This window comes from Strix aluco, chromosome 1, assembly GCF_031877795.1.
Source record: "Strix aluco isolate bStrAlu1 chromosome 1, bStrAlu1.hap1, whole genome shotgun sequence".
NCBI lineage: Eukaryota > Metazoa > Chordata > Aves > Strigiformes > Strigidae > Strix > Strix aluco.
This window is the reverse complement of record NC_133931.1, coordinates 153,253,404-153,272,101: the sequence shown is the minus strand read 5'-3', so window position 1 is coordinate 153,272,101 and position 18,698 is coordinate 153,253,404. Positions and strand designations below refer to the sequence as shown.

General features: G+C 39.6%; 1 protein-coding gene across 11 annotated transcripts in view; it reads right to left on the bottom strand.

Moving 5' to 3' along the window:
• TRAK1 (trafficking kinesin protein 1) overlaps positions 1-18,698 on the bottom strand; it is a 138,770-nt gene continuing 120,072 nt past the window's right edge. For 6 of the 11 annotated variants that reach the window (XM_074840856.1, XM_074840846.1, XM_074840882.1 and 3 more), the window contains 3 exons: positions 16,538-16,867; positions 7,650-7,752; positions 1-2,954 (listed from right to left, as the gene is read on the bottom strand). In XM_074840856.1, coding sequence (XP_074696957.1) covers positions 2,156-2,954; positions 7,650-7,752; positions 16,538-16,867 — 1,232 coding nt within the window. In that variant the 3' untranslated portion in view covers positions 1-2,155. Of the gene's footprint in view, positions 2,955-6,279; positions 6,369-7,649; positions 7,753-9,805; positions 9,866-16,537; positions 16,868-18,698 lie in introns of those variants that run through there. The other 5 variants (XM_074840873.1, XM_074840929.1, XM_074840903.1 and 2 more) reach the window with 4 other exon arrangements.

Here is an 18,698-nt window from a genome sequence, read left to right as displayed (position 1 = left end):
CAACTTTTCTGTTATTTTATTGATATTAGTGAAGAAAAATTTAAACTTCATCTTTCTGATGTGTTACAATTGCTTTCTCTGGTGGGTGGACAGCTCCTACTGCTTATTTAAAGGCTAAATAATACTTCCCAATTGTATGATTAACTTCTACACTTTTAAGTTCTCATATGGTATTGCTTTCTTCCTCTGGGTATATAAAATGGTCCATTAAGTCCATGATAATCAACTGTTATTCTATCTACTGGTTTAAGATACATTCAAATAAAAAGATACTTAAATTTACTTGCAATAAGTGCACACATACAACAGCCAAGAGAGCTGATGACATTTTACTAAAACATTGTAAGTTCATAGAATAAATAGAAGTCTTCAAACACATGCAGTAACCAACCGATGTGTTTTTTCTTTCTCAAAAAATATCCTTAGTGTCCATATCACTAATGCAATAACTACTTCATTCAGAAAAAAACAAACCACCACCCACCTATCTCTCGTCACAAAGACTAAAAGACAGTTTCATTTGTACAAGAAATTATCAGTGCTAATGATTTAGTAACAGTCTGGTACAAACAGCAATTCACGGCAATTACGTGTAGTGTGATTATGGTAACAAATGGGGAGCTTGATTTAGATGCCACAAGAAGTGCAAGGAAAAGAAAGCGGATGTTAAATCCTCCCCACTTCTCTCCTCTCCGTCCCCCCACTTCCAGAAAAATGTATGTTTCAGCTCAGCTCTAGAAACAAACAAGCTCCCTCCAAGTCTGTTCCAGTTCTGGAATATTTCAATTCTTTCTACAAGCACCCAGCAGAAGTTTGGTGAAACAGAGAACAAAAATGCAATAAATTAGGATCACCTGGCTGTAACTAAAGGTTGTGTGAGGTCTTTTGTTTCTTTTCTGGAAAAGTGGGGGTTATATGTTATATAACAGATGTGTTTTTTCAGTTTAAACACACTGTGGAATAAAGCGTTTCCCATATTTTTACTTCTGCTAAGGTCCAACTTTGAATGAAAAACCTTTCTCTGAAAAAAGAAATCAGAAAATGGGTGGGGAATATTCTCACCTGGCATACAAGGCCATGGTCCTTGACATGCATGAAACCTGAAGATCAGCATGAGGACTGCAAGCTGCTCTTTCCAGCTTGTACCATTCCGTTACTAAATGTTCTTTGTGGTTCTCTGCTGAGGTTTCAAGGCCGCACCTTTTCCTAATACTGTTTTTGCTACATGTTCTTTTATAACATTCTTATCTGTCAATCTGTTCCGCAACTTTGACTTCTAGGAAGTCACTGCTATGTTTACCTCATGAGTTGTGAAAACTGTTTTCTTTGGGGGCACCGACAAAGTATGTTTCACTGGCAGCAACACACAGTAAAGCATTTTTCCCTTCCACAATCCAGTGCAGCATTGAAATACAAAACAAAACAGAAAAAAAGAAGTTGCACAGAGCGTAAGCGTTCCGAATGAAGCAGCGGTGGTAGGAATATGTCAATATTCCAGGTACCCAGTAGGCCTGCTGACCTCAACACAGTATTAGTTCAAGTTTATCATTTTGTGGAGGAGCAGAATACAGAACAGAACAAAAAAGTTCCATCCATTCAGGCATAACAGCCAGGCACTCCAGTAACTCAGCTCAACTCATCTACAGAAGCAAAATTGTAACTACCACATGTTAAACTGAGAGCTTTTTTTCAGTATTTAATGAAGAACAAATGCTCCCATGCTTCAAGTGATGTAATGCGAGGTCTTACATAACACGTTCAATAGCTTCCCCATGCACCTTCGACTCAAGTTAGGCTAGCTACAGAATTCACGTTTTTCTAGTCAAGTTATTTTTTGTTGGTTTTGTTCTTTTGTTTTTTCAGTGCATCTTAAAAAAAACCTTTTCAAAAGGTTAGCAAGTTAGCCTTAATACAGCAATCTTAATGTAGAGCCTTTTGCACTCAATTGAACAGTAAAATAATCCAATTAGTTACAATAGATCTGGTACATATTTACACATTTTATACAAAGTTTACACATTTCTCCCATTAGGCACGAAGTTGATTTGTCAAACTCAAGAGGCAATGAAGGGGCGGTGGAGAGAGGAAAAGAAGATCGGAGAAAAAAATCTGAGTATTTTTATTTAAAAAGACTAGCTGTAAAAATAAAAGTCCTTCATCGTAAGCTAGTTTGCTTCGGGAGCTTGGTTCCCATGAGGATCCCCGAAGTGAGAGATGTTGGGCCTTTCATCTGCATGCTGGAACCCACCATGGTGGGGAAGCTCCGATTCCTTCGGATGCCAGTGTTCAGCTGGATGCCCCCGATGGCACTGGTCACGGCAGGGCAGCCCAATGGGAGACCGTCTGGTGCCAGGCCTCCATGAACAAGGGCCCTCACCGGTCCTTGTGCCCCACAGAGAAGAGGTCCCTGGTCATCAGTTAAAGAAGGAGCTGACGTTTGTCCTGAACTCACAACTTTGGCGATACCAAACCTCTTGACTTTGTCCACGAGATTAAGGTTGGAAACAGACACATCAGTCTGACTCTCACTGTTCCTGATGTTCTTTTTATTCCTCACCTCCTTCAAGATTGAGCTAGCAGGCTTCGAAGCCAAGAAGTTGTCGTAAGGTGGGCTGGTGCACTTGAACTCAAAAGATGGAGGGGATGAAGAAGGTGTCTGCATAGGTGAGTTTGGTGGAGTGGAAGGAATGATCGCCATTTTAGGGGGGTATGTGTTCAGGAGGGTGCCTTTGCTGGCTCTGTCCCAGCTTTGTGGATTGTACACTGCTGCTGAGATGCCCCGTTCCTTCAGCAGCCACACCAGCCCCAGAGACGTGCTCATCGTCGTTGTGGATTCCCGGAGGTTAGTGAAGGATTCAGCCAAACTCAGACGCCGAGGAGTACAGGGAGTAGCCACTGGGGTGCCTTTCAAATTGCTAATGCTGCCACAAGCTGGAGTAGGTGCTGCGTTAAGGCTGAAAGCAAAGGAACAGGCAAATTATTCTCTGCACTAGGGAATTAAGACTTACCGCAAGCAAGATTTTTAACCCCAAGCAAGGCCTTTTATCCATTTTGAGCGTGCACAGAAAAATGACAGTTCCCAGCTTCTCACAAATGTGATGGAAAGGGCAAAAACATCATCTCTTACAAAACACACCTCTCCACTTCGCATACTTCACCTTCACCACCCGTCTCACAGGATTAATGCATTTCTCAACACCCACCACCACATTGCTTCTGATAAACACACAGAACTGCTAGTCCTTCTCGTACTGCTGGGTCATAGCAGAGACAGCGGCAAAGGAGGAGGGGAACGTATCCGCTCCGGAAGCATTTGTAGCAAAGCTCCTGGAAGTTGGCATTGTCACCAACATGCATTTCGGTATGGTTAAACCCTTCTTCTCTTCTTATGTTGAATTTGCTTTCATTTAAGGGGAAGGGGATGGGGGATCTGACTTTTGATGGAGATGCACAATGCTGTGAATAATCATCGAAAGTGATGAGAAAAATAGTCAAGCTCTTGGTTGTCAATTGGCCAATGGGTAACTGATAACTCAGCAGCAAACCAAGCACAACAAAGAGCCATTCTACTGTTCATTTGGTAAAACATTGATTTCTATAGTTTGAAACATTGCTAAATTGCTCCCCAATTCCATTTCTTTCTTCTCAAAATAAACTACGTACAGGTAGCAAACAAGAAAATATTAAATGGGCAATAAACTGCACATATAGGACAAGTGACAGACACTACATACTTGAGTTTGGTGCTATCTTACGGCATTTTGTTTTCTTAAGCACACTACTGATAGTTATTAGGGGTTGGGATTTCCTGAGGCATATCAAATAGTATTCATTCTGGCAGACTGTCGTCTCCTCACAAGCTGACCATCTGAGTGAACACGGACTCAATGCAGCACCTATTTCCAAAGAATTATCAACACAAGGGAGACATTCCAAATCCTTTGTGCCACAGTATGAGATCTCATAGACACTGAGGTTTGTGTGTTTCTGGCACTACAGTGCCATCCTTAAAAATCTTGTTCGTAATAGATCAGGTTAGCCACAGCATGTTTAGCTATGGACAATCCCCACTCAAAATTTATGGCAGTCCAAGGTACACCATTCATTAAATAAGGCATGGTGTACTCAGGTATTCCAGAAACGAGGCATGTGGGACATCCATGACACTCCAAATTCATGTCTATCTGGGAGAATCCCAAGGGTTCTGTGCACCTTTAAAAAAACCTTTCCAACTTTTTCTAACCATGGTTTTTGCCATATATACACATACAAAAAATTGAATTCCATGGTAATATTTCCTAGGCATGGATTCATCCCCTCTAATGGCATTTAAAGAGTCTTGAACAATGCAACACTTGATGCTAACAGAGAATTCACTGACCTGATAGCTCACCACTGCTCAAAGAAAGAGATCTTCCCCTTCATCTTGCCAGGTTAGCAAGTAGAAGACACTCAGCAAAGAGCCAGACAAAAAGCTAAAGCCAATGTAAGACAGTGGGAAAACTAAGCAGCTGGGAGGGGAAGAAACAAGGGAAAGAACAGGATCTTCCCTGTTCAGCAGAGCCATGCTGTTGGACTGGCTCAGCCATACATGCAACTAACTTAAGTTGGGTTCTCTGTACCAAGAAAATCCAATCAAACAGCTGCACTGAGACAATCTGATTGGATTTCCAGGTGTAGAGAAGACTCAATGAATGAATTGCATCCTTTTTGCCCAGATGGACAGAAGGGCCTAGATGATGTCTTGACTGGAATCTGCAGTCTTATTTCACCTTACATTAATGAACTCTGTATAGCCAACACTACTGTGCCTGTCAGGTTAGACACCCCGGAATGTTTTGTTTCTGAGCCACAGTTTCTGATGGGCTTAGAACATCATCTAATGAGTGATCAGGTTACACAAGTTAACATAACACTACAAACTCTAGTCCAGTGGTTTTCTAAAAATCAGCAGTACTTTCATATCTTTAAGGCACTCCTTAATTAAGGAAATACTAGCCTGATGCTATTAAGTCTCAAGTCATGCCTTCTTTCCATGGCCAAATAGGATCTGACCCACACGATCTCTACAGTGATTTGGAACTGTACCAACTTCTGCCATAAGCAAGTGAAACTGCCAAAGGATTTTTACCCTCCAGTTGCAATTCAACAAGAGGAATCCCATATATTCCTCCCTGTAAACTGTTTGAGAAAACTAGTATTAAGGGTAGTGTAATTTGAAAAGCAGCCTTGCTAAGTGACTCCAGAATTGGTCTTCTTGCACCCCCCTGTGTGCTATGGATGTCAGTGCGTGTGGCAGATGTGTCAAACTCTCCTTACGTCCTCTTCTTTCTGCCTGGACTGAATCAGCAGCAGGGGAGAAGGACTCTTCACAGCAGAGCTAAGGAAGCCACACACGCCCACTGCAGCAGCACACACATGCACTCTGAAGGCAAGGCTGAGTAGAAAGGAGAAGTTAGTTCACAATTCTTCTCTTAGGTATTGATTAAAGCTTGACCTTCATAGCTCTGATTCCAGTTCATGATGGAACTAAAGAGCAGTGACAGCCACTGCGGTGCATCTCCCACACTGGCACAGAAGTACAGAAGTCTTGCAAAGCATGAGGAAGGGAAAAGAAAGAGAAACAGAACTTATTGCGTGAACTGACTTTCTACAGGGTAGGCCCAAGTACATTTTGGAAATCCAGAGATAGGGTGTTAATTATCAGGCTTCTAAGATGTCCTAGTCACGAGATGGAAACTACAGCACTCCAAGGGCTTAACAACTCCAACAGCTTCATTCTTTCCAGCTCCAGATTTCAGTTGCACAGATATTTAGATTGGAATTTCTACTAATTTGTCAGCACAAGTACACACTACAGTGCAATTAAAAAAAAAAAAAAAAAAAAAAAGACATCCCTGCAAGAAAGCAGTCATTATGTAGGTGTTGCTTTTTCTGCTTTTTACACCATTTTGGTATTGCTTTAACAGGAAAATATTTTCCCGATCAAACTACCCAACACTGCAGAGCAGCCCGGACGCAATCACAGAAACAGACTCAAACTGGCTTCAGCAACTCAGCCCAGTGACAATTTCAGAGTTAGATTGAGAAACAAATAAATGAGCATCTCATTTAGCCAGATGAAATTTAGTCAGGTTAGAGCATCACCTGGGTTAGAGGCTAGGTTAAAACGCAACCAGGTAGGTAAATACCAAAACTCTTTGGGTTAGCTGGTGCCACACACACTAGCATTCCTTGTACATGACCCTGCCAACAGAGGCTGCTGGCAGTGTTGCTCACCCCCTGTCACGCTGGGTCATAGTGTCTGCCCTATACCTCCTCTCAGCATAACGAGACATAATGCAGTTTCCTCGTCCTCCTCACATGACCTGTGAAGAATCGTTTATATCTGGTAAGGAGGAGCTCCTTAAACATGTCTGCTGAAAGCATCATATTGTTTATTATGCTCTTTTTCCTCCTGAATGGATGATGAACTTTAGCTTAACTAAGGCAGCTGAAAATGTGCTGAATTTAGCTGTCAGTTATAGCTGATCTGTTAGATTTAGTGACCAATGTAATCAAGAAGTTTATTATGACCACAATTAACAGCAATTCAACGATAGTAAGAAAATTAAAATAGAACTGCAGCCATAGAAAAGGATCTCTTCAGTAACAGTGTTGAGAGGAAAGACTGACAGAAAAGAGTAAAGAAAAACCAGACAGGTCATGATTAACTTAGTCCAGAAAGGGAAGCAGAAAAGTTACATTTAATCATCATCCATTTCATTTCCACCTCGCAGGTTTTCATATTTAATACCCTTACTTTTCATGTGTTCCTTAGTCAGCGCCCATCTCCTGTCTAAACAAGTCTAGACAAATCATGCCTGAATGGGGACCTACACAATGGTACACTCCCACACAGGAGCTGGAAAGGGCAGAGAAAGCGATGAGGCATGGTCCTTCCAAACAGAAAAAACATTCTTTAAATGCTGATTTGCTAAGGAAGGAAAGTTTCCCTCTTTAGGTAGGAAATTCACTCACCCTCTCTGGTTCTCAGATCTTCACCTTCTATGAGGCTATAAATTGCCTTCTATCAGCATGTACTGCCTATACATGTCAACAGCCATTATTGCTCATAGTCTGGCTACTATGAACTCATTTCCAACAATTACACCAAGAAACAAAGTAGATGTCTCCCTTTTTTTGATTAAGGCGTACTTCCTCCTCCATTCCTCATGTACTTCCTGGGTACCATTCTACATTTCTTTACCTGTGCATCCCTTTTTCTTCTGCGCTGAAGATACAGATTTTTCCTCCCTGGAAAAATCTCTCTCAATTTTTGTGAGACACCATGTTCTGTGCATTCACACATAAGGACTACAACTAGTTTAGGATCAAGGGTAGTCAGGTTTGCATACTGGTAGCCAACTTAGTTACGTTGTTCCTGCAATATTTTAAGTAGAGACTTTTTTTTTTTTTTCCCCTAAACATTGCACGTGTCTCTCAGATAAAAATCACGCTGAGGTAACTCAAAATGGGAGGAATTATTTGGGGGTGTGTTGTAATTCACCAGTGTGGCTAATGCTTTTTGCTTATGCCATTACTTTGTGTTTCTTTACAGGGAAAACTCTGACAGAGCTGAATGCTTTGCCATCACAGTAAACCCTTACCTTGGTGTGACTCGCGTGAGTTCATCGGAAGGGTGCAGAATGCGGCAGGTGGTGAAGGTGAAGGTGGAGTTGGTTTGTGACATGCACTTCCCAGGATGAGGTACTAAATTAAAAAAAAGCAAATTCTTTGCATTTTACACAGAAAAGGGGAAAACCAAAGTTCTGTGTGCTGATAAGACAGATGCAAAAAGTGATGAGGTACCTCAGACAGGATCAATGCAAGTAAAGTGAAATACAGAAGTACTACAGTCTTCTAACAGACACTTGTTCTTCAAAACAAACACATCTAAGACTCCAAGACCAGTGCTAAAAGGGTCTGCTGAAACTTCCCTACAATCACTAACACTGCAGGTGAGTTTTGCTCAAACCAAATTCAGGCAAGGCAGTGCTTGAAATGCTAGTCCTCATCTAAACTAACAACTTCATCACTAGGAAATTACAAGCAGCATTTCTAGTACCAGCTCAGGAGCACCAAGATTTTCTGAATGCTCATGCATTTCAGCTTTTAGATTGATCCACAAAAAAGGTATCCCCATTACTTCTCAGTAATGGATCCAGCTTGCTAATACTACAGGAATATAGATTGTTTGGGCAGGGAGGGGACTGACACATATTACTGTTTCTCGGTCTCTGACTTTTCACATCCACTGTATGGAAAGTGGTAGGTTTTTGGATCCACTACTGTACATCTGTGACATTTCTCTTGTGCATGTGTTTAGGTTCTTTAAGAATGTATGTCCTCAGCTGCACCATATAGCAGGTTTTGAATATTTGTAAACAGTGTAGCAAGTAATTTTCCCCACAAATTGGGGTATAAAGGTGCCACTCTGTCAGTGCAACAGTAACAGGGAAGGAAGCAATACAGCTCAATTTAAAAATTGAAGGACTTAGGCCAATTTCTTTCTTCTTAGTAGAGATACTTCTGTGGATGTACTAACATGCTGTATAATGCAGCTGTGGCCATTGCAAAATAACTACAAAATTTAAGAGCCATGCATCTGAAAAGCTGGTTGAAAAACACCCAGAGTTAAATATTACATCAAAGACATCATGATTGCATAGGTTCTCTTACTTAGTAACAAAACTTAGCAGTGGTCAAAAGACATGCACAATAAAAACCGTGTGCAGCTCCCTCCCTCCCGGTCCTACCCAACCCTCTGAGCCATTCCCTGATTAAGCCACATTTTAATACCACAGTACACAACTATTCAACACATTGCAAAAGACAGACAGACCAACTAGACCAGACACCATTCTGAACTTCCAGAGATGCTCAGCAGAAGCAAGGCAAGTCTTAATCGTGGCTGTGTTCCCTTTTTCATATATAAAGTATCACAGCTCCAAAATAGTGTGTGCAGTTAGGTAGTCCTTTAAGAACACATATAAGCAGCGTGTGAAGGCTAGAGCAAGGGGAGTGTGAACAGTGGAAGCAGAAGTGGCTAAGCATACAACGTGAGGTAACTTCTAGTTAGCGCTGGAATGTATTGCTGTACATTAAAGAAAGATATTTCTAAAAACCCACTGGAGTGTCATGTTAACACACTCAAATGTTAGCATAGCATAACGTAATAACAAGCTCTACTTCACCTCCAGAGATGGTAATTATGATGCTTCAGGAATCCAGTTGCTTTAGAGATTAGTGTGAGCACTATAAAAGCTATTACAAGGGAGCACAGCCTAGCAATCATGATTCTCTCCATATTGTAGAGAGTTAAAAAAAAAAAAAACTGGAGAAAGAGCTCAAATAACTGCACATGAAAAAAATTGGTTATTTAGAGAAAACAAAGGACTTCAACATAAATCAAGTAGAAACAAAGCAATTATTCCTGGATGATGAACAGAGAACAGAATAAAGCAATGCCGGTTTAAGATTGCAAGCTCAACCCAAAGCACATAGCTGCAATACAAGTGCATTTTCCCCATTTGAAATATCCATTGGGCATCCCCTCAGATTGGAAACAGGCATACTGAAGATACACAGCTGCATTAGCAAAAGCAAGACTCATTGCTATTAATGAGTCAGAGATAGGAGAAGGCTGCTAAAAGTAGAGAAATCACCAACTCTAATAAGAGGAAACGAATTGAAATTATTAAAAAACCCAATCAATTTCCAAAGATGTATTCCACCCTCAAATACCACTAAGAAAGTCCTGTACCAGCTTCATCCTCCATCAGTCAACAATGGGGTGTATCATAGTGCTGTAGCATTTTCCATCCTTTGGACGCAATACAAAGAGAGTGAGAACCTGTTGCTGTAAATGAACAAAGTTTATAAAATAGAAACAAAATGACTCATTCCTAACCTAGTAATTTTACATAAGAATGGCCGTATCTTGAGTTGGTATAAATTCGTGAGGAAGTAATACATAAGTTTATAATAAAACAGACTATCTTTACATGTACATACACGAAAGTATCATTTTAAATATAAACACCTGCTCCATGTGACTGTGTCTGAAACCAAATGTTTTATTTCAACCCTCTTTTGCATAGTAGTAGATGATTAACAATGAAGCTTCATATTTGTATGAAAAAGAATCTGTACATAGTTCAGTGTTTAACAAAATTTACAGAAACACCATGTAATTTTATCCATCAGGAAAACATAAACTGAACTGTGTGTGCATTTTTCCCCTAAATTAACATTCAAGCTAAACCTTAGATTACTGCTGGATTGTGTTTTGTCTCTGTCATTAACGATTCTTCATCTTATTAAGCTCTCTCAAATAATTCTTAGACATTTTGGAAAAAATGCAAAACATTATAGCTGAAAGATAACTCTCCTGTAAGCACAAACACTGTTGTAAAAAAATTCTTTCAATATACTGAAGAAAAAAAAAAAAAAAAGGCAGGTACTAGTCAAACTGACTGCAGAGAGCTCCATCTTCTGGTAAAACAGAGCTTTCCCCACTCAACACAAAGCTGATTTGATACAGCTCAGAGCTGTTTCAGATCCAGCTTCAGTACTCAGAGCTTATGGGCCATTTTGCTAGGTGCAAACAGCAAAACAGGTGCGTTAGGACATGATCTTCTGCTCAGGGAGCCCTCAAAAGACTGTTTAATCTGGATTTTCAACCAGTTCGTGCAGAGAAAGGTACAAAGTTGCAGTAGGTAAACCAGCGGCCTGCCCCATGCACAAAAAGGCGTCAAGACAAATTGAGTTTAAGGAAGATTTGTAAGAGGTGGCTATACTAAAACACCATTAACTTTTGTACCATTGGTTACAAACTCAAATTAGCTGTTATGTTAGACGAATAGTGAGGAGGCAGAGAACTCACAGCAGCCAGTAAATCTCTGCATTTTATATAAACAGCTATTTTGGCAAATAAGGATTCACGCAAAAATGAACTTAAAAAAAAAAAATCAGGTCTCTTCAGAGCATAACTTGATGCAGACTGGCATAAAGGTAATGTTTTAGTCCAGCTCTGAAGGAAGCCACTCTGCTCATCATTTCTTTGGCATGTTTTAACAAAAGGAAGAAACCTGGTTTCCTGCTGGTTCAGCAGAGAGAGCAGTGGAATTTGGGCATCTCTTCAGCATAGGCTAGTGAGATGGGGGGGGAATGATGACCAGGTTGGGGGGTACTTAGAGCAACAGACAGTGTTTTAAAGAGTCAGAAGTTTATTTTATTGCTGAACAGAAAAAAAAAGCTCTGCCTGCTTTGGAAGAGGACAATGAAGGACCATTAAGAGGTACTTTTTCCCTCCAGTGTGATCATTTGAAATACAAGCTATGGACTTCACTTTTGCCAGTCTATGCCACCAACTCCATTTTTGGGCAAGGTAAAATTCATCAAAACTAAGTCACAAAACCCTATTAGATCCACAGGACAAGATAGCTCCGTCATGTACTCTCTAAATTTAGCAGAGTTCATCTCCTCCAGGTGACTAAAGGTGAGAGCTCTGATACCCAGTGATACCTGTACTGAAAACTCTTGGCTTACAGAACAGGGGGAATATAGGGTATGCTGGAGCTGATGACTGGGTCACCTACTACAACAAGATGGAGATGGGTGATAAATACAACAGCTGTAAACTGTGATCATGGTGCTCTCCTAAAGGTGTTTAGGTGCCTTCAGATATCCTTCAGGAAACACTGCCAGAATGTCCTTTAGGAGACACTTGGTTTCAGGGGTAACCATGAAGCCTCCAAGAATCCGTACATCTATGCCAAGAGTGTTACTCCCATTACATTTCTTAAACAATCAACAATAAAATTATTTTCGGAATATCTGCATTTCTAAACTGTCAATTTATTTTGCCTTTGGAAACAGCAAAAGATGAAAAACTGAACAAAGGCAGGCATTCTTTGGACAGGATTTTCTTAGCTTTCTTCTGGCTGAGGTCTGCTTCTCATATGTATATAAGCATGGAGCACCGATGTAAAAAGACTTCAAAAGTATTTAAGGTGGCTTCAGCATGAGTTTACGCAGGCTAAAATCCCCAAATTAAAATTCTAGCATTTTAACAGCACAGATAGCAACTGCTGACAGACTTCTCTTAAAGAAATAATTACTGTGAAATATTCATGCCATTTGAGAATAAAATGTATTTAAATATGCATCAATACCTTAGTTCTAAGAAGAGTTACAACATTTATTGCTTTTCCGTACAATCGTAACCTCTTAGAAGCATGTATAATAATCCTGCTAAAAACAACTCAAACATAAGACATTCATTATGTATTTTCATTAATTTAGGCATCTATTTGGAAAGTTGTCCATATGTCATGGTTAAGGTCTAAACATGAAATACAAGAGGGCTGATCCCGTAATGCTGTGCACTTCTGTTCAAAGCAATCAATCAGTGGAACTAACAAACACAAGTATTGAAAGACTAGTTCACGCACCCGATACTAGCATGCAATTAAACATACACTGAATCAAGTGTAGCCCTTCCAACTTCAAAATGAGAACATTCACAACATTATTAAGTGCTTTGAATAGCTTAGGTTTTTTCATTTAAGGAAAACCTGAAAGGCAATGAATTAAAAAAAAAAAAAACCCAACCAAACAAAAAACAACAAACAACCAAAAAAACTCTCCAACAACCTCTCCCCCCAAACAGACTGTACAGTTTTGTAATATAAAACAGTTTCTTTCAAAGAATAAAAAAATATATTGAGGTTACTAAAAATTTGTGCTGCAGAAATGACTTGTCCTAGATGGTATTAACATCGCTGTGTCCTATAACTTCTTTACCATTCCAATTGTGCTGAGAGCCTACACAAGTGATATACAAATTTCAACCTATTCCTGGGTATTAGGCCAGAACTGAGATTCTGGAATTCACAATCTTCCATAAAGTTATTGAGCCCACACACAGTATGTAGCTCTGATAGACCAACCGCAGGTCATAAATTGCATGAAATGTCCATAATTGGGATACAATCTGCACATACAGTGAGGAAGTTATTTTACGTATCAATGGATACTACAGGTTTCAGCATAGGAACGGGAAAATTCAAGGACAGTAATTTTTTCTTATTTAGTCAGAATGATTTCTGACTCTATCCATCACTCAACAAGAAACAACTGACACTCTGTTCTGAATACATTTATTTTGGCTACAGGATACCTTTGGCACTACCAGCAGCGTTTGCTCTCCTGAGCCTGGATGTTAAAATGACTTCTCTTGGGCTCATCTCAAGCAGCACTCTGCACATCCACAAAATGGCAGTAAGAATGGGACCTCACAGTACTCTGCCAGAGAACATCTCCAGTGCAAAAATGGTAAGATACAAGCCTCAAAGCATACGTATCAAATGAAGCAGATGCCTACCCAAAAGACTAAGATGACTGACACCTGCTGGGAACGGTCCTTGTAGGCACTGTATTTCCAAAGACATTTTGTTCTCAGGTTAGAAGACCTGTAGCTCTAGACTGGCACACTCTATGGCCTGCCAATGGCAACTGTAGGTAGATACTTTCTGCCTTTTACAAACCTCTTGAACTAGATTTATCCACAATGGAGCTATTCTGGATTACAAGCAAAAGCACTGTCACTAGAGATTGTATCCAAGATATTTCTCTCCTTTCCTCTTTATTTTACTTCCACATTCTTTATCAAGAGCTTAATCTGTATGTGGCCAGCTGGAATCTCCCCCAGAATCATGCAAGCAATGGGGTCATAACCTTGCACTTCTGACAGTGCTCTAAGGAGCCGCATGTCCATTCACACCCCTACCTGTGTTGCATTTCTTACAGAGAAATCCAGGGGAGGCAGAAAGAATGCTGAGGCTTTTTCAAGAGGAGCAATGGCTGCACAATATTTAAATACAAAATAAATTCATAAGCTAGGCACACATCTCTGCTCCCAGAGGTATTCTTCAGTGGGCATTGTGGATCCTAAGAAGTACTGCCACATTAGTCAGTGCCTACTCTGAAAACATCTGCAATTTTCTTCTTGTATACCACCTGACAAATTGCTTCAACAAAAAGCAGATACAGCGGTGTCTTTACTTCATTTGAGCAACACAACCAATAATAATGTGGTAGCTCATGGATACTCCTAAATTCTAAGCAGCTGGGCAATTTGAAGGAAGGATAAAGAATGGGAAGTTAAAGTTTTCAGTGCATTTGTTCATTCTACACATCAAAGGTATTAATTTTAACCAATTTCTCTATTTCTGTAATTTATTAAAATTACTCAGCAAATAATACAAGATGAAATAAGATTCCTAGGACAATTTCATAGATTTTATCTACTTTGCCAATTTATAAGGTAGGGAATATGCTTAAAAACCTTGTCTGAGATAACTAGAGTTTTGTGAGGTACAATCAAGCAGCAACCAGGGAATAATAACCTGTTAATAACAGTGACCTGTATTCAAATTGTAGCGGAGAAAGAAAATGGAGGGAAATACTATTCTTTCTTGCCAGTTTGTAATCACAGCACAGGTCTACATTTATTTTCCTACTCCAAAGAAAGAACTCTTCCAAATCATTACCCACAGACGTTTTATGAATCCGTTGTTAAAAAAACCCCACAGAACTAAACTATGTCTATATCCTTATCTATGTATAGTCCACAACGATAAGGTTTCCAAATTTTCAATACATTCCTGTGTTGAATATTCTTACAATTAGAAAATTCTTCACCCAAAATACAACCTAAATGGCTTTTTTTTTGCACAATTATTGTATCCTGAGTACATGAAGAACTGCTTGTTCCCTTACCCTCTGCAGAAACACATTTTAAAATGAATTGTATCTTTTCTTGAATCTTTTATTCTGTAGACTCTAAAAAATGCCAGTTATTTCAGTCTTTGAATATTTCAGGCCATGCTTCCTAGATCTGCAGCTTTTCTTGCTGTTGTTACTCAGACTCTTCAGAATGATAAAAACCTAGAGAATATCCAAAACTGTATACAACTCCTGCAGAAGCATTATTTATTTCCATATTAATATAAAAAAATAATCATTATTCCTGGGCAATAGATCTCATAGAATAAAGACAATTTTTGCCAATGGAAAGAGAAGTTGAAGGGTTTGAATGTTCAAGCATTGGAACAGGCTGCCTAGGGAATTGGCTGAGCCACCATCCCTGGAGATATTTAAAAAACCTGTAGATGTGGCACTTCGGGACATGGTTTAATGGTGGACTTGGTAGTGTTAGGTTAATGGTTGGACCCAGTCTTTAAGTTATTTTCCAAATTAAATGATTCTAAGTTTAATCTTAATACAACTGACTGCAAAAAGTAGCTTATATTCAATAGCTGAAAGCACCGAACTGCCATTTCAGTGAGAGCTGAGGATCCTCTGCACTTCACGAAAATAACAGAATATTATTGTCTAGCCCTGAGACAATCTCATCTTCCAAAGACCAGCCAAATAATAAATTATGATTTATTCTATAAAAAGGAGGCGGAAGGAAGTGTCTTCATTTGAAGCAGTTATGTAAAAACAAGGAGTCTGTAGAAAAAGGAGTTCTAGTAGTTTTCTGATTCTGAAATAAATATAATTTTTTACCAGTGGCAAATCTAATAAAGACCAACAGTCCTATATAGCTTATTAAAACACTACCCCCGCTCCCCACACGCCCCCTGCCCCCCCCCCCAACAAACCACACAAACCCAAAACACATCTATAGTCTGAGAACCTGTAACCTCGTGCAATAATAGACCGCAGACGTCAGTTCAGAGGACCTAATAACTCAGGCAGTACTGCGTCACTTAAAATTGTTTAAGTCTTAATATGGTATAAAGAGGAAGGATAGAATTTAATAGGGTGGGGGAGAGGGAATGAGGAAAATGTCATTATTCTCTGCATAAAAACATCCTCTTAATTCTTTATCTCAAAGGGAATTTAAAAACAGACAATTATATCTGACGTAACTGAATTAAACTTGCAGAATTTCTTTGCTTGATTTTCAAGGCACTTCCATTTGTTTCAGCAAAGGCAACTTAGATGCACCTTTTGTCATCATTTAGTCTCTGTTTTTTTCCCCAAAGTACAAAAATCTAAAGCATGGCATCACCTCTTATGAACAGTCAGAAGAGTATCTGCACTATAGGCATACAAAATATATATTGTCTATACATTATATACACTGAAGAGCGTGTACTAAATAGACATACAAGTTGCATATGTGCCACACAAAGGTTTGTGAACAAACCACTTTCTTTTAGCAGCCTTCTCTTATCAAAATAGAGTAAAATATTGACCACAGATGCTGTTACTGAAAAAAAAGTCAAATTAAAAGATTATTAAGAAAGGATTTTTGAGCCAATGTTAGAATGGTTATGTTCTAACTAATGCACGCATTAACGTGCAGATGCTACACACAAAGCAATACTATGGATGCTGTTCTGGAGAGATGCGAGAATGGCCCAGTAATCAAAATCCTGCAAAGATGTCAGTTTTACTGGACTTAATGAGTTTCCCTCACCAGACCCCTCATCATCGTCAGTCGCGGACTCCTGCATCTCCTCTGTGAAAGCCTGAGATTGGCGGGGGTTATTCTTGTTGTCTGAAACAGTCACTTGTGCTTGTGACCTCTCACCTGAGGTCTCTGTGTGCTGAACTGGCGTCGAGGTAGTTAGGCCCTTGTAAGAAATGTCACCTGTCTCATCTTCCTCATAGTCATTAAGGCAGTACACTTCATCCAGGTCCAGGTCCAGGGTCCTGAAGCCCTTAGTGACAACCCCAGGCCTCGGGTCCAGGATCCCACCCAGGTGAGGCTGAGCCAGCTGCTGCCAGTGGTGCAAAGTGGCAGAACCTTGAAAGGGAACAGAAAGACAAGCAAAACAAATCAGTAATCAATCCAGGACCTAAAAGGCAGAAAATCCCACTTTGTTTACCTACAAGAACAAACGCTTGGGAGCTCCAAACCTTTAATGTTTCTGGGTTTGATATTTCTAGTCTTTAATATTTCTAGGAAGACATGCTACAAGGCAAAACTGCTTCACCTACTCTTCAGCATTTCCACATCAATATGAAATAAACCGATCACATCAACACTTACATAGGCAAAGTCTGGTGGTAAGATGTAGCATACTTGTGCAAATGCACACCCCCTCCCTGTCAGTATTCTCATCCCCCTAAATTCACAGCATCAAGCAGGAGTAGAAAGGATTTATATTTAACAGTTGATCTGAGCACCATCGCAGAAAGCTCTAAGAGGAACATATACCACATGTTCCCACATTGAGCTCACCCTAAGAAAGGTGCTTGAGAAAGCCAGAATTTACTACTGGTGGCTAACAGGAGGACAGTAGTCACACAGATTGCACACAATTTCAGCTTTCTACCATATGTTAGAAAGCCACATCTGTTTACACATGCCTGAAGCTGATAATACCTCTTGACCTATACATCAAGCCTAAATACTCCTATGGCCCCTATGCTACAGGAACTCAACTACCAAATGACTGAATGCTACTGTACCTGTAGCTTCATCCTTGGCAGAAAAATGTTTTGAGTGAGGAAAGAGGTGCATTTCACAGAGAAAAGCATTCAGTATTCAGTGTTCAATAAGAGACAACGAGTCAGAAACAGCAATGTAACAGGTTACACTGATAAATACACTGAGATGGGCTCAAAGATATCAGGGAAGGATTTATCCGATTCCTCAAGTAGTGATTAAACACTGCTCGCAAGGGCCTACATATTCCCATGTGCCCACGAATCACTATAGTGTTTTAACACGTGACTTAAAAGTATGCATTCCCAGCCCTATGACACAAACAAAACATCTTTATTTTCATTTCTGCCAGCTCAAATCAGGGTGGTTTTGTTGTCTCACTCCTGTCCCCTCTTCATGGGAGAAAAATCTCATGGAATGAGAAAAATTATCATTTTACAGTAAGGATATTGCATTACAGGAAGCTTACTGTAAATAGGAAGTGAACAGGAAAAAGTCTTTCTTTAGACTGACTGGGATCATTGAGTAGCACTTAATTAAGCCTACCTCACTTTTTAAAATCTGTAATTTTTAGCTAAGTGGATCTGCTAGATTACTTTGGATAATGACCCTATTTTGTTTTATTTGACGTAAGTTTTGAGGGACTAAAGTTTTGAGGGACTAAATTGTCACAATTCAGAAATAAATACAAATTGGTTTTTGCTTCTATATAGAAGAAATACTCCAGAATGTGGAGAAGTGCCAGATATTGTCAAGCCTTAAGCAAGGAATAGAGCTTTGCTGTTTGACAACCCTCTCAAAAATTAAAGAACAACAGAAGTCAAAATTAATTTCTGTGCTGCATGCAAGTATAAAATCCTGTTGCTAATTAAATTCTACATGCAAGCTTCTGAAGATGTAATCTTTTTCATTTTAAAGTTCACCAAAACTTATACTCAGTAAAACTCTGCAGAATACAAGCATTTAACTGATAATATATCTGCATTCTGGGCTTTAACATTTCTATTGACACTACATCCAGTTTCTTTTGGAAACTGGAAATCAAAGTGGCCTAAGCTTCATCACAAAAAAGAGGATATCAGAGCTTAATGTTGATCTCATAAAATGTGTGTAAGGGAGCTTTAACTTTGCCACACAGAGCATTAACAAAACGCAGAAAGCAATACAACAGTTGTAAACTCCCTTT